We start from the raw sequence: 25,988 nt of genomic DNA on the forward strand, positions 1-25,988 counted from the left end.
GAATAACAGACATTTGTCACCACTTTTAAATCTCTGGCTAGTGTGCTGGTTTGTTTGGTCTCCATTATACTGGAGACCAAACAAACATTTTTCTCTTCCTCCTCATTAGAAGACAAATCGCCAATAAATCTGCACTTTATGTTCTTCTATTCAAGCTGGAGACTTTGCGATCTCTACTTTCTTCTTTGATCGTCATTGTGTCACGTTCTCACTCTGACTCCAGGGGCCTTTGGGCAACATTTCCCTCTTTGGCAATTTTTAGAAGTCACCTCAACTTGTCTTCTTGTTGCTTTTTTGATATATTTTCTAACTTTCAGATATAAAATGAAAGCCTTTTAAACACAACATTTATATTGGAAAGACATGAGGGGGAAGAAAGACTTTATTCTGGTTTAAGCAACAAAATTAATTGTAAATCATACAAAACAACAATTTTCATCAGTGAGATACGAATGACTAACCCTGGTAAAAATGCTTCCTCAGAAAAAATTCTACATATTTACACACATTTTATTGTTTTGTGACAGTAGAAGGCTGCACATGACTCTCCCATCCTCTACTCTTCACTCAGTAGCATCAGTCTTTTCCTCTGTATGTGATGTTTGTGAAGGTAGACGTTGCTCCTTTGTAAAGAGGATTGTGCACCTGCAAAGAAAACACAAAATAGGAAATTATCATTTAAGTTTTAGAGGGAGAAGAAAGATTTGGAAAGGTTGAAACAAAAGGTTTAAATGCCTAAAAAAGAAAAATACTATTAAACGCTCAATGTGTGCTTCCACATCTTTTATTCTGTGACTTTAGTGATTCACTGAAAATTGAGGCTTGTGAGATTTGTGAGACCACAAAGAGGCCAATTACCAGAATAGGATGATTAGCGTTGGCTAATTTAAACCCAGCCCTTCCTCTTACTGCCTTTTGTTCAGCTGGGAGTAACAGCAGGACACCAAATAATTAAAAAAACACCCTCAGAAAACAAGCAAATGGCTGAGTGTGTGGCCTTTTAGATGTTTTAGTTAGCAAAGATAAATACTGTGCCACCATTCGGTGTTCTGCAGATGTGCTAATTCAGAAAAGCTGCTTTTCTGCACGCGCCACCCACCGTGTCCCACTTGGCCCGAGCGCGCTCCTCCTCGAATTTGGCAAACTCCCGCCTGTCGTGGATGGTAACCAGCAGCTTCCAGATCAGCAGAGCGGCCAGTCCGAGGAACAAAATGGCTCCCGCCACCGACAGGAGCACCACCAAAATGTCCGGACCCTTGGGGCAGTCTGGGCGGAAAAGGACGAAGAGATAAAAGAATGAGTGGAGTGGAAAAGCAAAGGAGGTCAGGAAGAGGAAGTGTGATATTACAAATCTGTTTCCTCCACATGTCACTGCGTCCGACGTTTAAGTTTGTTGCAAAGGTCATACGTGCTGAACTTTTTAACTTTTTCCAGTAACATATTTCAGTATAATTTCTGAGTGTCTTTAGATCTCAGTTTTCTCTGGACTCATTAATAGACTTATTTGTAGATTAAGATATTTCTATTGGCATACTTGTAATTATTTTATATTTAGTCATATTTAAATTATTTACAATTTCTAACAAATTTTTCTAGATAATAAATTGTCCCAGAACTTATTGTGATAAATGATCATGCTGTTGCCTTGAGACCAAATAATATAAAAGTAATAATGGCACAATAATACAAGAAGACATTGTCAATGATTAATCTACTTAAAATTATAATGAACATTTAAACACTGGAACTGGAAGGCATTTTAAATATCCAAAATAAATAAAGAAAACAACAAAAACAACAAATAAAATGAATAATGAAGTCTCTGTAAAGAAAATTATCTTTAAAAAAACGGGTTAGTAGAGACCAAATCACCAGACTAAATACTTTTATCGTTCAGTTTTTGGTAAAAAGAGAGAAACGGTTTGGTTACCTAGCAACAACTTGTTTTTAGTTTCATTTCCCTCCTAATTATTACTGTTGTTCCTATTTGTTTTTGAAATTTATATATTTTTAATTTAATTGTATCTGTTGGTTCTTATCTCATTCTTTGGTTACCTAGCAACTCGCTCACTCACTCTTTGGTTACCTAGCAACAACTTGTTTTCATTCTAAAGACAATTTTCTCTGCATTTGAGTTATTTGAGTTATTGCTTTATGAAGGTTGGACAGCACCAAAATCTTCAAAAACTATTTTGTTATTACTAATTGTTAGATTAATTATTACGGTTATTCCTATTTGTTTTGAATATTAATATATTTTCTATCTAAATCGTATCTTTTGATTTGTTTCCTCATTCTTATCCAACCTCCATTAAGAACAGTTCTTCCGATCCTTCTAGTTGTTAATAATTTGTAACATTTTGAAGCTGTAGTCAGTCGCCTCCTCCAATCACTCATTACACAAGCTGAAAGAAACCCATAGTAAGTCCCATGACATGAGCCTTGGAGTGGATACTGCAAACATGAAGAAGGCCTTTTAATTAAATGGGAAAAAATTTTAAAAATCAACAACTGTTTATTATCTTTTTTCATTTTCGTCAAAGTCTAAGCCTATTGAGAATCGTTGACAGACACAAATCAATGGTTTGGTACCTAATTTACATGAATAACAGTTTCATTAACTGTTAAATAAACAAGAAGAACAGAGGAAGGGCTGCAGTGGAAAATACTGACATCTTAGAGCCGAGGCCACAGCTCTCCCTTCCCTCATTATGGTCTGGAAAAAAAATGCAACAGGAATCTGATTTGAGGGGTTTCAAAACGGACTGACAGCGGTGCTCATTAACATGAAGCATTCCTTCACCACAGCGAAAGACGACTCGACTTGTTGCATTATTGTCTGTGTTTTTCCTTTCATTCATCGTCCAGGGGAAACTTGTTATTTAAATTATCCACCAAATTCGTCTCTCAGTATTTACAATGGAAGTAAAAGACTAAATACTGCTGAATCGTTTCTTGTTTTATCCCAACATCTCATTAAAAAAATTCCTTGGAAGTTTGTAAGCTCCTCAGAAAATCATCTTGAAGCTTTTATTAACCCTCTGATTTTGTTGGCGTGTAGTTCCAGGCTTTAATGGCTCCTGGAAGATGTTTTTTTAACTGCAGCCTTGTTCCGAGATGTTTGGCCAAACCAGAGAGGCAAAGACAATACAAGTTCAAGCTGTGTAAAAGTTCTCAAAATCTGTTGGTTTTGTGCACTACCATCAACTGACTCAACAAGGTCCAGGTTATTTATCACGGTAGATGTTTGGACTTAAATTTGGACTTAAACTCAAATGAGGTAAGATGCTTTAAACAGTTGGATTTAATGAATTATGACGACCAAACCGCAGGCTAGTCGGATGTAGCATCAGCAAGATTTAACTGGATATTCCACACCTGTTCAGGCGGCGAGTCACAAAACAGTTTTTTTTATGAATTAAGACATTTCAAGCTTCCCCTTCACTGTTTTGGGTGCAGGTTTTTTTGGGAACAACATGGAGTCGTGTGCAGATGGCAGTTTAACCTTTCCAGACAGCTAGATAGCTAACTATCAATTATCTCCAATAATTCTGTACGTAAAAACACCATTGATCAATCATAATGGCTTCAGGAGCCCTGATCTGCGTTCAACATTAATTATCTTTCCATTTTTTGTTCAGTCTGATCACTTCTTGAGATATTCATCGTTATAGCATTCAGAGATTAACTTAATATTAAAACTTATGTTTGGGATAAAATGACGAAGAAAACTTGCAGGAGCAAAAATTTGAAAAATAAAATAAAAATAAAATATCCAATTTATTCAGAAGAAAAAGTCCCATTTTAGAAACTAATATTTAATTTAATTTTATTTTTTTTCACAAAAAAAGGATACCAATAAGTACCACAGTAGCAGAATCACTTGAAATGTTTATGTATTTGTTCCCTTAAGCCTACAAAAGCTATGATTTATTATCTTTTTATTATCATTCCCAAGTTGTTTAAAAGCACACAAATGTTACTACCTGTAGATTTCTTCAATATTTTCTAAAGAAATAAAAATAAATATGATGCTATTTAAAGCTGCAGTACGTAACTTTTAAAAAAAAAAAAAACATATTTTAAACTATACAGTATAGTATGAGCTAGATAAATCAAGATCCTTCTGACAGTGCTAACTGCAGAAATACACCGCTCGGTCATAAACAACCAATCAGAACCATGAAGAGGGTCTTAGTGCTGTCAATCATGCTTGTGCATGTGCTGCTCACACTCTCCCCCTTGCTCTCTGCTTGGCTACAGCTTCTTCCTAGCATGGCCACCGATGGATAAAAAGTTTTCCTGGGACATTAGTTGTTTCTACGCCATTAGCACACTAAGCTATACGTACACAAGGATGATTGACAGCGCTAAGATCTTCTTTCTGGCTCTGGTTGGTTGTTTTTGACTCGGAGCGGTGCATTTCTTCAGAGGGCTTTAGGAAGAGGTGGAGGAGCTGATTATCTGTCAAGACATCTTTAACAAATACGTATAAAACATCCATTTTGTAAATGTTGCAGACTACAGATTTAATAAATGATAAGTAAAAATAATTTTGTTAATCCTACTTGGTCTGAAACTGAATCTTTTTCAGTCATATTTATATATATAAGCTCACACTAATTCTCCAAAGTACTCACTTTAAGACAACTTTGAACAAAAGCCACCTGGTTCTGTTTGAAACTGTTCATATTTATCTTTTTTGGACATTCATTTAAAGAAGTATTTGTCTTATTATACAAATACTTTGGAAATCAAACTGCATGCGTGTGTGAGAATGTGCCTTCAGGCAAAACAAAAACAGCTTGTTTGTAGCACTTTGAGTAACCTACAACACGAACAAACTTTTACAGCAAACTTCAAAGCACTTTACTTCTTCCCTTCCTCCTCTTGTTTTAACTTTGCTGCTTCCGACTCGTCAGAGTTTGATCCCTTTAACAGCCCCACAGCTCAAACACATCTTACTAAGTACTTTAAGGTCATCTCTCCAGTATCATGTATTTACTCTCATTATTTTATTCAGATGTTGCCTTTCTTCAGCTCTCTCGGTTCGCTCTCTAGTCCCGCTGTCCTCTGGAGGATTTGTAAAGTCAGCAGTTTCCTAGAGGAGCAGGGCTGCAGTTTACAGCCCTGTTTGACACAGCAGGGTGCACCTGTGTTCAAGGCAATTTCCAGGGGTGCTTCTCTACCCACTCCTGTCTAAATTAAATACATACATTCATTAAAGCGATAGTGCGAAGGACAGGGTTTCTCTCTGAGAGGTAATGATCATTAAAAGCATGTTTTACACAAGCAGGTATCAGTGAGCCTGGATGAAGATAATTGGTGGTTATTCAACATGCTTTGAATTTTTACATTTATATCCAATTTATTATGCACATAACCTGAACCAGATGAAGAAAATCAATAGCTTAAGCTGCTGCATTTCATATTTATAGTCTTTTGGAGGCTGTAAATGTTGCTTCACTGTATTGTGTCAATGTTAAATTGCTGTTTTTATTATGCACAAGGCCACCGGAGCTTTTGGTTCTGTTTTAGGTTTTTATTTACTTCATCTTGACTTCATAATTTAGATTTTAACAATTGATAAGATAAAAAAAGTCCTGCAAAGCTCTTACATGTTGATTCATTTGAATAATTCTCTTAATTATATAAACTAAAATTTACTTGCCGACTATAGTAAGATGCAGCCAGTAATTTTTTTTGAAGTTATAACACCTAATACATTAAATCACAATGCTAAATACTGTACTCTTACACTACATTTTACATTTAAGTCATTTTTCATTGTTCAAAAGCAAATCTTGAGAATTGTGCTTTAAGCTATTCATAGAGAGAAAATTAAGGCTTAAAATTAAACATTAAAGTTTTGGGACTTTGTAAATCTTCAAATGTCTTAAATTGTGTATAAAGCAACATTTCCTGTAAATAAGCTAACAATATTTGTCTTTGAGTTTGAGATTCTGCTTTTTTTTGTTTTTATTCATTTTTATAATTTTATTAATTCTTTTATTATCATTTTTTCATTTATTTCATTATTTTGTATTTATTATTATTATTATTATTGTTGTTTATTTATTATATTTAGCATTTGGTTCTATTTTTAACGTTTGCAGTGCCACGACATCATTGTCCTGGCTTTCCAAAATTACTTGGAAGCATATTAATCTTACTGTATGTAAACTTCTGACTCTAAAGAAAGCAAAGCAGAAAGCTTAAAAAGAAAATCAGCTCATTATTGGGGCTTTCAGCAAATTTAAATAAATTTAGGTACTGTAATCCTAAATTATACAAAAAAGGAAAAGCTTAGTTTGATTTCATGTTTCAGTCCAAAAATTTTTTATGTGTCTTTATTTTGCATATAAACAGTTGGTTCCAGCTTCATCTAAAATGTTAGGAAACAATTTCTCGCTGCCATCTGCAGCATGGTGGGAGCGTGCTGCTTACCCGGCTCTTTGACCACAAACAGGATGGATTTGCCGCTGGCGTCCTCGTAGTACTGGAAATGCTCCACGCAGTCGTTTTCGTCTTTATAGGAGCAGTTTACCGCGTTTGTGTCATGGAGGACTGTGTGGAAAGGGTCGAGGAAGAAGTCAGTTTGTACCCATGTTTTTAGCTAAACAAACACAATTGTCAGAAACACAACAACTATTAGGCTGTTAAAGACAAAAATAAAAGCACCTTTCACAAACAATCTGCATTTTTACCAAATACATTACAATGTGTATTTAAAAAAATGTAGATGTCTTGACATTGCATTGGTACTATAAGCCAAACAGTGCTATCCTAAAAGCTAATATTTGAGATCTTTCTCTTGGGTATCACAGCTTACCTATTTTATCTACAAGTTCAATCTCATCCTTGCAGATTCGACTGCAGGTGTTATCGTCATGCAGCTTTCCCCTTTTGAAATGTTTACACTCCACGCACTCCCTGTAACGGCAACCGACATAATCAATGCCATTTTATCACAAATAATTATTATAACAATCCATATGTTTGGAATTCAGCAGCAACGCATGGAAACATGTGCATATTTATGCTCACTTCTTCATGGTACAAGCGTCTGGGCAGGTGGGGCACTTGTCACACGTGGCCCCGTAGGCCCCCGGCTGGGTACACTCGCAGACCCCACAGACACACTGGCCCCTGCCGCTGCAGAGCAGACCCAGGTTGGACATGCAGGTGTCCGTGCGTCGGGAGCAGTTACAGTTCTCACCCTGCCAGTCTGGCGCACACTGGCAGAAACCGCAGTTACACACTCCATGGCCTGGAAAGGGGAGAAAACGTCACTGTCTGATAATCTACTGTAGCACATGTGACAGTATTATAGTCAAACGTAAAGAGGGGAAGAAACAAATGAGGACATGGGTGTGAAGAAAGATAACATATAGAAAACAATTTCCTTATTTTAAACAACTTTCAGAATGAGCCATTTATGGTCTCTGTCACTTTAAATCCAAATAAGCTGCTGATGGCCACGTCTTCCAAACTCAACATTTACACTCACACGTAAAAATAGCTGCAGACAGACGCCTAACTTAACAACCGTACGTCTTTGAAAAGCAGAAATGGAGCCTCCTGCACAACCAACAAGAATGCAGCAAGTGATTTCTGAATAGTCAGTCAACAACAAAACACTTGTCTTTTCCAGCAGCCATTGTACAGCGCACACAGTGGTAAAACCAGCTGACTAAAGGTGCTAGAACTCTGCTTGAGTTGCTAAGAGATGGGCTGGGTTTTGGTTGAGGTTGCCACCTGATGTCACAGTGTCAAAAAACATCAACATATTGCAAAGAAATAGAAAAAATCTTGTTGAGTTTTAAAGCATTTAGGCAAAATATAAATTCTGGGAAAAACATCAAAAACATTTTCTTAAAAAGTGAAAATTCTCAGAATTCTGACTTTTGACTTCATAAGACTAAAGCCAGAATTCTTTTATTTCTCCACTGGACATAATCTTTTTCTGTAGTTTTCATATGTATTCTGCCAAATGATATTAATGTAGTGATGTTCGGTATTATTTAACTTTAAGAAGCACACATTGAGGTTTATTAATGAGTTTCATTAATACTTTTTTACCACAATGGCCCTTTGAGGACATTCATAATCTGGATATGGCCCAAAATAAAAAGGAGTTTGACATTCCTGTTTTATAACTTTGTATAAAGATATTTTTTGGGTTCTTTATATTTATATTCAAAAACCAAAGGCTAGTAAAACCAAACTATCAAAGGTCATATTAATGACATTTTAGTAATTTGTAGTGGTTTTCTGAAAGTCCAACTGGAAAGGCTTCTGACTGGAAAGAAGAAGTGTTTTGTTGAGGTTTCTAAAATTGCTTAACGTTAAAGCTTGTTCTGTTGTCTGGCTGAGACATCTTTTTATTTCTGGATGAATGATTCATTACATACGTGGGTAAAATTGTGCACATCATTGCCTTGTTGGTACTCCATATATATCCATGTGTGCATGCGAGTGCCAGTCTGAGTGATGGTGCAGAAAACATTGTGGTGCACGGCCGCAGAAAACAATGTCCAGAAAAACAATGAGACAGGAAGCAGCTTGGGACAGCGTGACTGGATAAAAAAATATCCCCCAACAAGCTGTTATTACCACTCAACTGCAGAGCTGATGTTTTTGATTTAGCCATTCTGTGGTAGAGTCCAAACGTCCCTCACTTTAAATGAGGTATCTGAAGACAAAGACACACCATGTTCTGCAGAGACCCAGTCTCTGAACATTCCCAGTCCTCTTACACACATGGTCCTTCTCTGACCAAACATGGATTTATTTTTAGCCTCATCACACCACAAAAGCCCATGAGTAAGCAGAAAGGTATTTTCACGTTGCTCTGCAGACTTTTGGGAATACAACAAACGTCTCTGGGTGAGAGCAGCAAAGGTGGGGAGAGTCAGAGTGAAATATGAGATCTGATGATGTAATGGAGGACAGGTCTCTTCTACTCACGTCACGGATCCTGACCGAGTTTGATCTTCGATAAAAATCTTTGGCACTGAGACAGAAAGTTTCAACAGGGTCATAACAATGTTAAATGCACTTTCATGCTTGTCCTTTATTTGTAGGTAGAATCTGGAACTGATTAGACTTTTAATAAGTTCTTTAAACGGCTCATTTTTCCATAGTGGATTATAATTCAGCATGAATCTTTCAGATCTTCTCTAATATTCAGGTAGTCAAACTTTTACATAAATAAAACATATATGTAGGGCCCACATTAACATTTGGCTGAATATCTTTGACTTTTTGTTGCCATCAATAAGCTTTTGCCATAAATATGGATCAATATACAACTATGGTACTTTTTTTGACAGGCAGAGTTTCTTTAAACTGGTATATCCCCAAATTATCAACCGGGTTGAATTCAGGGCTTCTAATAGTCCAATTGGGAGGTTTAAGATAATATATTAACCCAGTTTTGCCCAATTTCCAACAATCTGATCCAAACTATCATCTACATTAAAGAACATTTGTAAGAATATTCAGGAAAAACCCAGAAAACTCAGTCACCGACCACAGGGAAGCCATTTCTGCCATCATGAGAAGGCTGACCATGAAACATGCCACAACAATTATTGTTGAAACAATATTATTCATTATTCATTATTCATTATTCAAAACAATGGAAAAATGAAAAAAACCCTCCAAGATTCTATGGACTCACAATGCAAAAATGTCACATTGTGCTGCTTCTTGTATAAAACATCATCATCTTTTCAAAATTAAACATCATACCAACAACCAGTAGTAGTAGTGTTATGGTTTGAAACAACTTTTGTTGTTTCAGGATCTCGGCGACTTGTTGGGTTGTGCAATGGGACAAAAAACCAAAGCACGACTGTAAGTTCATGTCTGAGTGGGTCAAAAAAATATGTTTTTTAGTGGCCTAGTCAAAGGCTGAACTTCAATCCAATTAAAGTGATGTGGCATGACCTAAAACAAACCCTTTATGGTTTAAATTCTCCTTATATGGCTGAATTAACCTCAATGCCTAATCTTAAATGATTTTGATTGGTAATAATCTTTAAACAGCTGCATCTCACAATGAAAATTTGAATTATTAGCATCTTCCAAAGTAAGATCATCAGTTCCTATTTGACTAACCGGCAATATTTTTGTGCAGCACTCAACGAGGAGGCTAAATTGCTCTCAACTTCTGCATAGAAATTTTCACAAATGTAAGGGTCACCTCTGGCAGAAGAAAACTTTCATCAGGGGAGCTGAACATTTTTCTGTGCTGGAACCTTTTTGAACTTCTACAAAAGCTTTGCACGACTGACCAAAGAAAAACACACATGGTGCCTACACGATGGCACATGTTTATTGTGTGTGGAGCCTGTGTCATGCGCAGAAGGAGAGAGTTGTTATTGCGTGTAATCCTTCCCAGATGAGGAGGGTGGGCGGTGGCACGTCGGCACGGTAAAAGGGACTGCCAGCCTTGAAACTACAGTAAACACAGGAAACTTCACCACAACCACACACAAAATTCACTGTGGTCAATGGATCATTTTATGCACTTTAACCATTTAAAAATATATTACATAACAAATAAGACATATAATAAAACATCATTTTAATGTTAAATTATACTTAAATGCATCCTGCAATTACTTTGACTTATATTTTTATATACACATAATTGAGAACTGAAGCAGAAATTCTTATATCATTTCCAGCAGGTTTAGTTGGTGTTTATTAAAATCCAAATAATTTCCCCAAAACTTGAGAATATGAAACAATGGGATATAAATATGCCTCTAATCTCTGTAGAGACTTTAACTGATACTGTCTTCTTTGGTCAGTTGAGACTAAAACGTATATTTAAAAAAACAACAACAACAAAAACTGTCCAAGTAGCATCGGCATAAAACAATGGATCAATAAGTGAAAAAGTTGATGTTTGTTGGTATGTGGAAAATGAGCCCTTTCAAAAACTTTCGGAATGTAACATCACAAATCAGCAGGGACTGCCCGTTACTTAGCAACCCAGCAGCACTTAGTCTGTAACCTAGCAACCCAAGCCGAGCTCCAGCTTATTTTATTTAAAGTGACAATAGGTCTTAAAAACAGCTCATACTGAAAGGAGCTAAAAATAGGCAGAGCTGACCAAACAAAAATCTCAGTGTCTAAGAATGATTTTGTTAAAATTATGTAATTAACATGTTTTGTATATCCCAAAGACCAATCCTAACATGTCCAAAGATAGTTCACCATGATACTTCATAATGAAAATGCTTATCATACATTTATTAAAATATAATCTTTAGATCCAAAGGCAAAACCCAGTATTCTTCTGCAGGTCATTGCACCTTACCTGAGCACAGCTCTCCTTTGTATCGCAGGCAGTTGAAGTCATCACACTCACACAGCTTCCCCCACACCTTTCCGAAGTCGCTGCTGTGGCACACACACTGGCCGCACACGCAGTCGCCGCGGCCGCTGCAGACGGGTCCCCCGGATCCCGCTGGCCCGCTGCAGCGGCCCTGTTCCATGGGGTTGTAGTCGCCCTCTGCGCACTCGCAGTACGGCCCTAACCTGCCCGGGTGGCACAGGCAGATGCCGCACTCGTAGGTACCGTTCCCGTTGCTACATTTGGGGCTGTTTAGCTGGGCTTTGCTCTGGCACTTGCAGTCACACTCAAAGGTGACAGTGATGGTGAGGGAGTCCTTGAAGCCAACTGGTTTGATGATGAAGGTCTTCTTTTTTTGTCTGGGACAGCCTCGAGCGCGGGCCTCTACGCTGAACGAGACCTGGAGAACAGGAAGATTGATGTTCACTTAAAGCTGCAGAATGTAAAATATGTTATTTATATATTTGTTAAAACTGTGACCATTTTGTGACAGATTGTTATGAGATTGACTCCACCTCCTCCCTGAGCTATTATTGCCATCTGAAAAAATGAAAAAACAACAACAAACAATCAGAGCCAGGAGGCGGGTCTTAGTGCTGTCAATCAAGCTTAAGGACTTGCTGCCAAATGTGCTAATGGCAGAGAAACAACTTACCGCTGCAAGAAAACTGTTTATTTGCAGTCACTGGTGGCTATGCTAACTAGCATAAGCATTAATGACATGCTATGCTAGCAGAGCAACACCACACTAAGAGGGATTGATAGTACTATGACCTGCCTCCTGGTTCTGATTGGTTGATTCTAGCTAGCAATTGGAGAAGGCAGACAAGCTTAATTTTGCCTCAGATTATCTGTCTCATACCGCACTATCACAACATAGTGACAGTTTCCACAAAAAAGTAATAAAATAGTTTTTTTTTTGTAAAAGTCATATTCTGTAGCTTTAAAGTGTGACAAACATGACAAAAACACTTTCATAATTTAAAAAGATGAACTTCTGTGCTTTAATTCTGTGTACACAAAAACTTCTAATAATAAATATTTCTAACTGCAGGAGTGTCGCTGTTTTCTGTAGTAATTGGGTCAAAAACCGGCGCCATGTTGTGATGTAATGAGGGTAAGTCAAAATGTAAACAACCGAGGCTGAGTGTACAATTTGAAGTAGCTTGTGAGAAATATTTATTATTAAAAGCTCTTGGACAGTACATCTTTTTAGAAAAGTGGTTTTATGGTGTCAGTGACACTTTAACTGCTGCCATTTTTCACCATTATCAAATCAATTTCATAAGGAAATATTTTGAAGGGAATGCGAAGAATGCAAAGAAAAGCACAGAGTTGAAGGAGTTGCTCCAAGAGTTAAAGGTAAATGTTCAAAAGTGGGCAGTAACTACATCTGGAAAGAGATCCAAATATGGAAATATGATCAGAGGCAGGAAGAAAAGAAAATATGTGGAGCGCAGAATGTGTCACTTTGACTCAGGCAAGAACAACAGAGACTAAAATGTAAGTAAATAAAAAAGTAGCAAGGTAAACGTTGAAAGCAGGCATTTAAATCCTGTATATTGGCCCAAAAAGGAAAATAATCCAGAAAAGGCGGACTCAGACTGTTGATCTGTTCCCTCCAGTGTTTGCTCTTTTGACAAGATGAGGAAAGAAAAGGAGAAATGAACTTTTAAATAGACAAGACGGCAACTATAAGAGAATGGAAATATAAGGAAAAAAATTCCACATTGATGATGAAAATAGCAAAGAGAACTACTGAAATATAAAAATACTTTTGGTGGGGTTTTTTTTATCATGAAGTCTGGACAATGTCTCAAAGACTTGGGTCGGTATGAGCTGCTCATGATATGACAAACACAAGCAAGAATACCAGAGTTTTGAAGTAGCATTTAGTTATTATTTCATTTTTTATACAGGTTTTAGAATACACAAGTGTTAAATTTAGTTTCAAATGTTTAGTGGGCTAAATATTTAAACTTTTTGTCATTCTGCTCTTTATTGTACAATAGCAAATTAGGACTTTTGCAGATGAAAAAAAATAGCACATTTCCACCAGAAAGCTAAAAGATTTTTAGAAAAAAAGTTGACAATTTGCTAGAACAAATTCTGAAATCCAATGTGTTATTTTATATATTTAAGGTGAAAAATGTTAATTTATGTGTCTTTTACCTCCAGAAAACAAGATTTGTTTCTTCATTTGATGGATTTAATTTATTTAATACAAAAACAAGTTCAGTTTTTGAATTAGTTTTACAGGCTATTTTCTGAACATTTTGTCTAAAATCAATTCTATTATTAACGACATGTTAATTTTACTGTTTTTCTGTTGTTGTTTTTTGCACAGAGACAATGTAACACATTTTATTAACCTTTTAAAAGTACATAGTAGGGTACAGCTTATTTTCACTTGCTCAACTGTTTATACAGCTTATCAATTGGTGAAATATAATAATTAATTTAATACATATCCAATAATTTATTATTTCACTAAAACCAAGCAAACCAGTCAAACTAGAATCCTACAGACAGTTTGTAAAAATATTTCTTTACCTAAATGCAAAACTGTTTATTTGTTAGCTTTTTTTATTTTTGCCTGGCAAAAATAAAATTTGGCAATGAACTGTTGTGACAAAAAAGAAGGTAGTTTTATTAAAAGCAGTTTTTTGTGCTCAGACCAGATTTAAAACCATAAAGATTTAATAGATCTAGTTGAGGGGAGGCTGACCGTGTCTCCGATCTTGAGGCCGGAGCAGGATTTGAGGCCGGGGATGAGCTCTCCGTTCAGACAGGTGGCATTAAAGGACAGGGACAGCTCCTCTGGGACGCCTAGAAGCTCCAGCTCCACTTTAGAGCGAATTTTCTGACAAAACATAAAGAAAAGAAAAAAATTATTTAAACTTGTTCATGTGCAAAACGTCTGTTCTTATACAAGATGTCTGACCTGAAGCAACAGCTCCAGTTTAGACATTATTTTTGAGTTAGTTCTGCTTGCACTGGTAATTTAGAAACAGCTTTGAGTCATTGTTTAATTCACAGGATTTACAACTCCTCCACCTGTTTTCTGCTTCTTGACCTCAGGCCAAAAAAAGTCACTCAGAAAACGCCAACTTTTGGTTGGTTTCACACTTCAGGAGCTGCGGGATTTAAACTGAGACACGCATGACTCAGACGCCATGGGTGTGGGTCAACAAACACATGTCATGCCCTCAGACACCGTCTAGTCAAAAATGTGTGTGTGGACGCGTGTGTGTGAATGCGTGTAAAGGTGTGTGTTTCTACTCACAGCGTAGGCTTTTTGGATGAGCTGGATGACGTTTCCAGAGTCGTTGGACAATGTTCCCACTGTGGTGCCAGGAATAAGCTCACTGTAGTTCTGAAAAGCACAAAGATAGCAGAAACATGAAAATATATATTATAAGAAGTGATCCAGATGTTTTCTAATTTCTTATTTATAGCAGCTGCAGTTTTCAGTGGCAAATTAATCTTTTTTATTTTCAATAACCATGACAACGTGAATCATTTATACCAAAACCCGTTAGCCTCTGTGGTTTCTCATGTCCGAAAAAGAGTTGCCAGAAGAGTAATGCTTAAAACCGCATTTATTATTATTACTAAATAAGAAGAGTGTAAATCTGACTTTCCATGTTTCATAGAGAGCTTTTCCTCCATTACAGTTTTCTTCCATTTTTGTCACTGATATAACCTGATTTAATATGAATTACAGTGCTCAAATCAAGGCCTGTGTGGAAAGTAACTCCCCCTAAACTTAATAAATAAAACTCGAAAAGTTTTGTCTGATTTAACTTCAGACAGTGAAGAAAAATAATTTGTGTGTCTTTTAATTCAGTGAATGTAAACTTCTGGTATGCACTGAACTTAGCTGAGGTAAAAATACAGAGTTTTAGACAAAGTTCTTCAGTGTTCTTCAGATTGTTTAGGTGTAGGTTGGTTGAGATAATCTTCCCCACGAAGGCATTCCATGTTTCCAAAGCTCAAAACTTGAATATACTCAGGATTTTTCTGATGAGAAATAATCAACATCGGTGAAATGGGAGCCAGCTTAAATACCATGTAAACCTCTGTTAAACAATCATGAAGAAATCGACACACACGGTTGTTGTAGAGAACAAAAATGTTGAAGATGTGCTTTATTTTCACAGGTACTTTAAAACAAACAGATTTTTACTAACTGTGTTGCTTCAGTGTTTAATGCAAAACGCCACGAAAACACAACTATCCACAATATTGAGCCAACTTTTCTGACTTCGTCCTCTCTTATCGCTTGTGATTGAATAGTTTGTGACTCAATAATAGATGATAATATAAGCTATAATCATAGTAAACAGCCCCTTATAAAAATTATTCAAACTCCCTTCAACTTTTTTCACATATTGTCACATTACAACCATAAACGTCCATGCCTTTCCTTCAGATTTATTTGGTGATAAACCAACACATAACAGCTCATATTTATGAAGTAGAAGCTTTTAGATCCCTGGTTCAAATCTCAAATTGGTTACAAATAGAAATATAAAAAGTGTGGCTTGCATTTTGTCACAAACTATTTAAGGGAGTCCAAAATTTCAAACATATCCATGTGTTAGAATGGCCTAGTCAAAGTCAAGACTTAAATAGAACTCATAATCTATTGCAAATAAATGACAGAGATTGTGCTGTTTTGCAAAGAACAGACAAAAATTTAAGTCTCTATATTTAGGAAGCTGCAGCAATATTTCAGAATACTTTTTGATCATGAAATATCATGTTGAAATAATACAGAACAACATCCTGTCATGTTGTTGCTGTTTTTTGTATCTGTTGTGGTATTTAATACCACAACAGATACAAAAACCATGTCTACACATTTCACAGATCAGTGAGCATTTTTCAATGATTTGTTTTCAAACCCAGTAAAAAACCACCTGATGAAGATAAACCTGGTGTTTATGCGACAGGATTTTATTTTAACAACATTATACATGAGAAGTTTGTCAGAATTTGTTTATTTTATTCTTTGAATTTATTTTTGTTTAGTCAATAAGTTGTTCCTCTGACATTTAGTGGTGTTTTAAGTTCTGTTACACTGCTCTTGGCAGTTGGTGGTTACCGTAGCAACCTGTAACTAAAGTTTTAAGTTCTGTTGCGTAACCATAGCAACTTGTAAATGCCAGCTCCGCCCCCTTTTTTCAGTTGCCGTCTGTAACTGTGGCAATATGTTAAGATCAGCTCTGTGTTTTCTTCACAAGTACTATAATTTAACATATATTTTTAGACGAATTTAATCATACACAGTGGTTTTATAAGTAATTTTGCTCTGTTTTATCTATGCTGTTGACTGTTATCACTATTAATGTTTAATTTTCCAACTGCTAACTGCTCATTGGGAGCTACTGCTTAGTAGTTTTATTAAGGTTATTTGTTGTATTTTATTAGATGAATTGGGGGAGAAGCTGCTGGATTGATGTTAACCACCAATTTGATTTCTGCTTTTGTTAGAATACATACAGTGAATCTGAAAGAATCTGTTGTGAAGTCGACAAAAGGATTTTAATGTTTACTAAATAAGTTGGTAGACTTAGATTTTGAATATATTGGGCTTGAACTGACCTGGTAAAGGGGCACCACAGGGTTGGTGACTGCAAAGATGAGGTTGATGTTGTTCTCTGACATTTTGTCTGTGATCAAAGCAAGTGACGGATAATCCTGCAAATCAAACAGCATGTTTAGCTCAAACAGCACTGAACAACTTTTAAAAGACATGCCTGTTCATATGTTGTTGATCATCCTCCATGTTTACCATAGTGGTGGACATGCTGTACATATTGTCGGCGTTCAGGTGGCACCGTCCGTCGTTGGGATGCACGATTCCAGCGAGTCGTCCGTCCAGAGCCACATGGGTTTTGGCATCGGAGGTGAAAATCAGGAGGTGGGAAGCACCTGGACGCCAGCCGATCTGCTCCTAATTCAGACATAGGAGATGGTTCTTAACTAAAACTAGAAAAATAAACACTTTAATTAAGAAAACATTCTTGTTAACCAAAATAAATAAAAACGGTAATTAATGAGGAAAAACTATAACTAACTCAAACTATATCATGCTTTTATAAAACTAACATACTGAAATTAAAGATATGAACCTGTTTATTAGTCTTTTGAACGGATGTGAAATATATATATATATTCTTTTTTCCCCCTACACAAACTGTTTATGTCACCTGTTGGCAAATTCAAGGCTATACACCTCATGGTGGCGCTAATGCTAGTCTTCAAAATGGCGACACCAAAAGTTGGGAGAAAACTCCAGTCAGTTGCTGTTCAACATGAATACATTCTTAAATAATGGTTTATATACGTACAAAACTTCAAGATTTGTGAATTCTGGACCTAAAGATTAACCAAAGTATGAAAAAACTAAAACTACTACTACTACTACTACTTTTAGTATAATTTTTTTTTCTAAACATCATATTCCTTCAGAGCGACAGTAGAGAAAAAGAATGCAATTTAACGTGTAAGTAAATGTTTACGTGGCAGCAGAAATGCCTGCATTCATGCAGCGCGCCTCTCCACCTTGCACACAGCAGCCTGGATGATTGCATCGAATCCTCCCTCCGGGGCATCTCGGTTCCTGGACACCATCTGCTTCTTCACCTCCTCCGTGAAGCGGCCCACTTCCTCCGTCAAAGACAGCACGTGTTTGTAGCCGAACTGGGGCAGACAGGTGGTATTAATGCTGTCAATTGAACAGAAATTCACTGTTTAATTCATTTTGCGTGATAAACTTTTTTTATTTTGATGTCTGATGTCTATTTTCTCTTGTTGCAAACTTTATTTCCTGTTTTAGTTCCCTTGATAGGCTTCCTCTGTCACCAGATGTTTCCTTTAGTTCCTTTTGTCCCTGCCCTGCTGATAATCAGCTACCATTTTGTGCCATGTTGTCTTTTGCCAGTAATCATTCGTGCATTTGGTTTTGATAATTAAGAAATGCTAGTTTTCATTTCTTGTAGAATATTTTCAGCAACAGTGACCTTTGCAGAACAGTAATTTGACAAGAAATAGGATGGAAAGAGAAGAGAAAAGTGTGTAGCAAATGGTCAAAGACAAAGGATTGAACATTTCAAAACATCAAAGTTTCTAGTTTGCACATATTGCTCCTTCTTCCCCAACTGCAAGTGAAGCAGCAGAATCTCCTTTTTAAAGGGGATCTCTTATGCAAAATTCACATTTTCCCTGTTTTTGTCCATCTACTTGAGTCTCAACAGCTTCTAAAAGCAGCATACAAGCTTAAAAAACACACAAACACACACACACACAGCCAAGTATTTTGCAATACGTATATGTTTTTTGGTGGTTTGAAAACAATTTGTTTTCAAAACCTCCAGAGTCTAATGTCTCAAGTCAGTAGGCTCTGTCCGTTACTCTAGCAAACCTAGCAAAGCCTAGACTATTGCCTAGCAACCCAAGTAGAACTCCAGCACATTTGGTCAGCTGATTTTACCATTGTATGCTCTGTACAATGGCTACTGGAAAAGACAAGTACTTGCTGCATTTTCTACTTCTGCTTTTCAAATATGTACGGTTGCATAATTGTGCAACTGTTTGCAGTCATTTTCATGTGTGAGTGTTGAGTTGAGGGGTGTGGCCAGTGGCAGCTTATTTGTACTTAAATTAACAAGAGGCCCTTGAAACAGCTCATCCTGAAAGGAGCTGAAAAAAGGCAGAACTGAGCAGACGAAAAACTAATTATTTAATAATGATTTTATGCATAAAGAAGTAATAAAAAAGATGTATGACATTGTATAACCGACAGACTTCTCTTAATCTGTCCAAGGAAGCATAAATAGGTCACTTTGAAAGTCTTGGATTTTGGTTTCTCTTCTGTGGTTTTAAATTTACAATACATAAATAAATTAATTTGAATGGAATTGAATGCACAACATGGGTTTTTCTAGCAGCCATTGTACAGCCCATACAGCAATAAAAACAGCTGACTATGGCTGTTTTCACACTGCAGCCTGAAGTGATCCAATTCCAATATTTTTTTCCCTTAATGCAACCTGTATCTGATCTTTTCATGACAGTCTGAACAACACAGGTTGGATTTTATTTTTAATGCTACCCAGGCCACTTGGATATCCGATACGTATTTGATCTTGTGCCCTCAATCTTATCGTCCAGATCACATTCATCCGACGTGAACGTCATTTATACTCGGCAAATGTCCCAATTTTGCACCCTGATGCGCAAGAGGTTTTTGACATAGCTCATTTTCCAGACACTAAAAAACATCAACTCATTGCCAAAAAATGGCTTGGTGTTTATTTAGGCACTCTAGTTGTTTTTAGAAGAACTAGAGACTCAAACTGAAATAAAAAAAAGTGATAAATGTAAATTTTGCATAATAGGTTCCCTGTAAAAGCGATCTTCTGTGTGATAATTTTTTTGATGAGCTTTCCAGTCTTCTAAAAATATTTTAATCTTTCCTGAGAAAAGATTAATTTCTCCAACAGGACCCATCTTACTCTTCTATGCCAGGAACTCCTTAATGTGATTCAGCTTACAATGAAGCATTCCTGTCAGCCAGCTTTTGTCAGACTGGGTGTAAACAGAGCGTAAACGTACCCAGGAGACATTAAACCAACAAATCAATCCCAGAGGAGCATCTGGGTGGAGTTTTAGTGCAGCAGCTTACAAGCAGTCGCTCTGACTCTGCGAGTAAAACTACCTGCGGCTGATTGAGAGCAGCTGACCGAGCAGTTGTGGTTGCAACGCTGAGCCTTTAACGACTGCTGTGACTCTGACTGCTCTCTTACTAAGCAGTGCAGCGATTAAAGATGTCCTCACTAAAATGACATCATCCGCATAATGGTGTTACACGCAGACATAAACAACCGCTGGGATCACGCTGTTTCTGACATGGGCATGCACAAATACAAGTCAGGATTTCAATACAGCAAGTCAAAAACAATAAGCAACAAACATGCTTTCAATGTTTCAGCAAACAAGTTTATTTGAATAAAGGTTTTCCCTTAGTTACGTCACATTTGTTTTTTACTTAGCTGGGGTTAAATTCCATGATGTCTTGCACAGAAAATGCAAACATTTGCTGCAAATTACATTGTTAAAATATTTATTCTCTTTGTTGAGTCAACAAAGCTTTCATGTTGTTAGACTTTAACAGGAGGGTATGTCACAGATATCTAAGTGTTTTTACTCAGTTACGTGTGAACATGTCACTTAATTTTAAGAATTAGTCATTTAAATTCAATTAAATACTAAAAACTCCAGCGTTTTCCATTTGTTTATTGTAAGTTCGAAATAAAATAAAATAATAATAAAATGTAGCAATTATAATTTTCAGCACTAATCAAATGAATAAATAAATATATTTTCAATTGTTTTACGAAATTTTGAGTTTAATATGACATAAGATCTAATACTAAATACACTCATACTCATAAGTAAGAACAATTTAGAGACAAAATCAGCTTAGCCATGTTTTTGGACTGTAGGATGAATATGGAAATTACTGAAGAAATTAAGAAAGAAAGGCATGTTACTTTTAATATGGCTTAATAATATATAGACACACTGAGTCTCCTTCTGACTTAAAGCTGCAGTATGTAATTTCAGTAAAAAAATATTTTTTTTTACATATTTACATGAAACTGTCACTATGTGGTGACAATTTGGTATGAGGCAAATAATCTGTGAAAAAAAAATCAAGCTCCTCTCTTCCAGTGCTCCCAGTGGTAACCAGAAACAACCAATCAGAGCCAGGAGGCGGGTCTTAGCACCACTCATCAACACTCTTTTCCATCCCCCATTTGCTTGTTAGAGCTAGTTAGCATAGCTACAGAAGATGGCGGGTAACAGTTTTCCTGTAACAGTAAGTTGTTTCTCTGCCATTAGCACATTTAACAGCGAGTACATGAGGGTGAGTGACAGCGGTAAGGCCCGCCTCTTGACTCTGATTGGTTGTTTTTGGTTGGGAGAAGTTAATTTCTTCAGATATGATTAGTAGTTTAAACAGAAGGTGGATGAGATTGATTTTTTCAGATTATCCATCTCATGAACTGAGTCCACATGGAGACAATTTGTTGTAATTTTCCGATTTATAAATTCATATGAAAATGTCACATCACGTCATATAACTATAATAATAATATTACCTGTAGCAGGGGTTTCTCACGGCCGCCTCAGGTGAGATGTACATGTAAGGCGACAGCGGCTTGTCCACAAAAGCCCCAAAACCCATGCGCAAGTTGCTGGTGGTTCGGTTCATGGCTTCGGCCAGACCGCGGCCCAGCGTCCTCAGACGGAAAAGGTCATCGTTCATGGAGTAGGACAGGTCCATGAGGTAGTAAAGGTCAACCGGGTAGTCTTCTACCTGCCGCACTTTCACTGTGAAGCGCTTTGCATCATCTGGGAAATGTGTCATAGTGTCTGACTGTAAATAAAACTCCTGAACCGGGACCGTAACTCTCCGGTTTCTAAAATGAACCCACCTGGCCTGAGAGTGATATGCAGTTTCTGCGGCTTTATCTGGGTGACATCTTGGGTCGCTCCGGCCGCCTTGTTGCTCAGCGGCCGGTCCTCGATCACTTGGAGTCTGCTGGTCGGAGACTCCAGACCGGATGGTTCACAACCCGCAGCGATCAGGTTTTTCTTCAGGTCGCAGCGTGACGAGCTGGCAACTCCATGACCAAAGTCCTGAGTGGAACGACAAAGTGAAACATATTCAGTCAAAACCGTTCTCTTCAATCGTAATAGAGTATAAAATGAGCTGTGCTATGTATTTTCCAAGCACATAGAGCCATTTTAAAACACAATCGAGTAACTACGTTATCTTAAGTTGTTGTAAAAATGCTGCATATGTAACAAGGTTCGTTTATTTAGTCTTCAAATTACATTTATTTTAAAGTCAAGAAGTTATTTCTCCCGACATATTGGTTCTGTTGCTGCTTTTGGCAGTTGGCGGTTACCATAGCAACCGGCAACTGACAGCTCCTCCCCCTTTTTTTGTTCCACTTGATTTGTTTTTAGCGTGTGACGTTTACTGTCCTGCGTTCTTGATGAAATAAACTCAAGTTATTGAATTGAGTCTTTTGTACCCAAAGATTATACTCAAGTAAGAGTAGCACTACTTCAACATATTTTTATTCAAGTAAAAATAAAATGTAGCCATCCAAAAAATTACTCAAATAGGAGTAAAAAAAAAGTATTTGGTAAAAAAAAAAAGTCTACTCAAGTACCTGATCAAATTACGAATCATTTAATATTTAATAAAATTACATTATCAGACAGAACAAAATATAAAGTTAAGTGGAAATTTTGGTATTTTAAGGACAAAAATAACAAGAATTCAAAATAAAACTTTTCCAAATTAGTTTCTTTCAATGAAAAACTTATGAAACTTAAACAAAAACTGCAGGTGTGTGTCTGTGTCTGGAGAATTTTGGTTAAGTCATGTATGTTTTTAATTCAGTGGGTAGAAAATCCAGAAATCTTACTCAAGTAAGAGTAGAAATACTTCATAATAAAACTACTCAAGTAAAAGTAAAAAGTACAGCATAGAAAAAAGTCAGTTTTTCCAAAAAGGTTGAGTAAATGTAACTAGTTACTACTCAACTCTGCCTGCCAAATGTTTTTGATGTTGGAATATCATAACATGATGAAAAGTTTAAAAAATAGTCAATTTAGCGTAATTCTGGACCAGCTGTACATAAAAAGGACAAGTTCAACCAGATCTTGCTAAGAGAACCCAGGTTAAAATCATGAATAAGTCTGTAAATACTTTTTAGGTGACTATATATTGCGTATTCCTCCCTCCATTACCAGGTTTTACAGTAATAAACTGAGCTGGCACTAGAAAACATGACTCTATCCTCATGTAAGGACACATGAGACACTTTATGATGTTTGTGGCGTCACAAACAACTGAGTATCTCATTTTAAGAAAAGTCAGCCGGGTTTACAGCTGCTTGATGGGGAGGTTGGTGCCAGCCTGCATCAGTCTGGCAACTCATTACTTACATAAAGCGAAGCAGAAAAAGTAAAGTACCCACCTCCTGGAAGCACCAAGCACAGCTGGGGTGCACAGCCAGGCATTGCTTGCATGTGCTGGCTCCTCTGGAGGTGCACACGTTTGAACCTGAATCCAAGAGGAGAACAGTTATTTATCCCAAACCACAAAAGAAAAAAAGAAATAAAAATAATCAAAATAATCAGGCAGCTTCAATAATAAAACTCAGATGTTGTAAGAGAGGTATGAGATTGTTTGTGTATCAGATTGAGCAAATCATCTCTACTGCAGCTAATGATTATTTTAGTAATCGATTATTCTGATGACTAATCGATTAATCGGATGAAAAAATTGTTTAACCACAAGCTTATCTTTTAAAACAATATAAGAAATACATGAAAATATGAAAATAAACAATTAAAATTCCTCTTTAAATCAGAAATTTAACAATTCCTTTAGTGAATGCTTAAACATTTGTGGAAAAAGATGAATCTATAGCTACAAAAATACGTCAGCATCAACATGTGAAAAGTTTCTGCTGATCTATTGACTATTTTTTGGGACAGTAAAAGGTGCTTGATATATATTTTGGTACAGAATTTGAACCAGGCGAAGCTAAAATGACATCACTTGAGAAATTTTTAGTAAAAAAAGTATCAATGGACAATGTTTTTCTATATTTAAAATACAAAATGTATATATATATATTTTTTTTTTTTACAGTTTTGGCTTAATTACTGCTCTGGGTATGTTGTTCTTCCAGAAAATTGTCTTCTTTTGAGTCTGTTAATGATTAATTGATTATTAGATTAGCTGACAATGATTTCAATAATCGATTAATCATGATTAATACTGATTGATCATGATTAATCGATTAATCGCATCACCCCTACTTTAAATGAGCTGTTGGCTCACTCCAACACACATAAACACTATAACAATACAACAATTTTGTCTTTAAAATACCAAAATTTACACTTAACTTTATATTTTGTTCCGTCTGATGATGTAATTTTTACTTGAGTAATTTTATTATGAAGCATTTCTACTCTTATTTGAGTGAAATTTCTGTTTTTTCTTCCCACTGAATGAAGAACAAACATGTTTTTACCAAAAATTCACCAGATATAGACAGACACCTGCAGTTTTTGTTAATAAGTTTTTTATTGAAAGGAACTGATTTGAAAATATTTTTTCAAAAAGCCTGATTTTGTTATTTGTTGTTACTTTTATGAATTAGTCATTTTTTTCCTTAAAATGCTAAAACTTCCTCTTAACCTTGTATTTTGGACCATCTTATTATGTAATCTTAAATATTAAAAACAAAACTAGGAACAGTTTTATATCCAAAGTATATTGGAAATCTTCCCTTAAGCAGCCTGTACAATAATTACTCACTTCTCTATCAATCTGGAAAGCAAATAAGCAGAAAAAATGACTAAATCATGTTCTACAGCCCCATTGTAAGCCCTCTGTGTATAAACAAAAAGCTGCATAGACTCACCGCTTGCTGCCGTTTTTCCTGCAAATGTGAAAACACACATCCATAAGAGCCAGTGCGTTGGGAGCGCAGCCATCCTGCCGCTCAGGGCTGAGTGTGAGGATGCAGGCTGCGGTGTGAGCAGCACCAGTTGAAGAGGAGCAGGAATAAAACTTATCTGCAAGTCTAACAACTCCAAATACAGTGAGATGTCTGAAAGCCAGCCCAACTCTGCTCCCCCCACATTCACTTCATTAGGGAAATAGGCGGGGAAAGTGCAGCATTTAAACTTGGAAAACTTGAAGAGACTGAGATGTGTGTTTCATTGCAACAGGGTAAAAAAACTACAATGTTTACACTTTTATTCATGTTTTTATGGTTGTTTTGTTCTGTGAAGTCAGTAGGAAATGTTGTAGATTTAAGAAAAAAACAGCAAACAGGAAATTAAAAACGATCTTAAGTAAATGTAAATGTTTCAAACACGTGTTTTCCCCAATATATTCTTTGTTAATTACAAAATTAGGCTGTTAAAATTCTAATAATAGTTAAATAACGTTTTGTGTTGTGTATTGAGAAGCACTACACCGCCCTCTAGCGAAAAGCTGCTTTAAGTACACTGTAAAAATGAAGATAAAAGCTGGATATCATTAGTGGAATATTCAGCAAAATCTTATAAAAATAAATAAAATTCAACTATGATGGATCTTGGCCCAGTTTCATTAACAATTATCTCCATTTCTGTCTAGATAAAAATTTAAGACTGGCAGAATTGTATAGTATTTATTTAATTATGTTTTCATAGGAACATCCTAAAAATAAACGTATTTGATAACACTTAATGGACTATCTGTGCACTGCATTCATTTATATTGTGCTAACTTAGCTTTTATTTGTGTTTGCAGGACTTTGTTAAAAACATGATGATGCAAATTCATTTCCAAATTATTTTATTTTAATTTGTTTGCTATCACTATAAATTACACAAATGCTGCTAAAATCTTGAGTTCAAATCCATAAACTGTTGCCCTTCCTGCAAAGATTGACACAATCATTTATATGTTCTTCTCAGAGATGGGCAGTCTTTTCCCCTCTATAATAAATGAAATAAT

At 36.2% G+C, this 25,988-nt stretch overlaps 1 protein-coding gene across 2 annotated transcripts; it reads right to left on the reverse strand.

Moving 5' to 3' along the window:
- Positions 1 to 364: 364 nt before the first annotated feature.
- LOC122823267 (integrin beta-3-like) lies at positions 365 to 25,088 on the reverse strand. 2 transcript variants are annotated; one of them, XM_044102702.1, is made up of 15 exons: positions 24,904 to 25,088; positions 23,443 to 23,528; positions 21,883 to 22,087; positions 21,547 to 21,799; positions 17,945 to 18,107; positions 17,172 to 17,333; positions 16,982 to 17,077; positions 14,658 to 14,747; positions 14,100 to 14,234; positions 11,336 to 11,771; positions 7,048 to 7,270; positions 6,833 to 6,933; positions 6,448 to 6,567; positions 1,100 to 1,266; positions 365 to 645 (listed from the first exon to the last, which is right to left on the reverse strand). In XM_044102702.1, the coding sequence occupies exons 1-15, from the start codon at positions 24,974 to 24,976 to the stop codon at positions 577 to 579; spliced, it is 2,379 nt and encodes a 792-aa protein (XP_043958637.1). In that variant the 5' UTR covers positions 24,977 to 25,088; the 3' UTR covers positions 365 to 576. The 2 variants fall into 2 exon arrangements, with proteins under 2 accessions (XP_043958637.1, XP_043958638.1); XM_044102703.1 differs by lacking the exons at positions 23,443 to 23,528; positions 24,904 to 25,088 and adding an exon at positions 22,286 to 22,359 and having other exon boundaries at positions 374 to 645.
- Between the last annotated feature and the right edge of the window lie 900 nt (positions 25,089 to 25,988).

Source organism: Gambusia affinis, linkage group LG20 (assembly GCF_019740435.1).
Source record: "Gambusia affinis linkage group LG20, SWU_Gaff_1.0, whole genome shotgun sequence".
NCBI lineage: Eukaryota > Metazoa > Chordata > Actinopteri > Cyprinodontiformes > Poeciliidae > Gambusia > Gambusia affinis.

Coding starts and splice junctions, on each gene's coding strand:
- LOC122823267 (XM_044102702.1), bottom strand. CDS start 24,976: ATGGCTGCGCTCCCAACGCACTGGCTCTTATGGATGTGTGTTTTCACA. Junction 23,529..24,903: donor AGGAAAAACGGCAGCAAGCG/GTGAGTCTATGC, acceptor TCTTGGATTCAG/GTTCAAACGTGTGCACCTCC. Junction 21,800..21,882: donor GCATATCACTCTCAGGCCAG/GTGGGTTCATTT, acceptor CACATTTCCCAG/ATGATGCAAAGCGCTTCACA.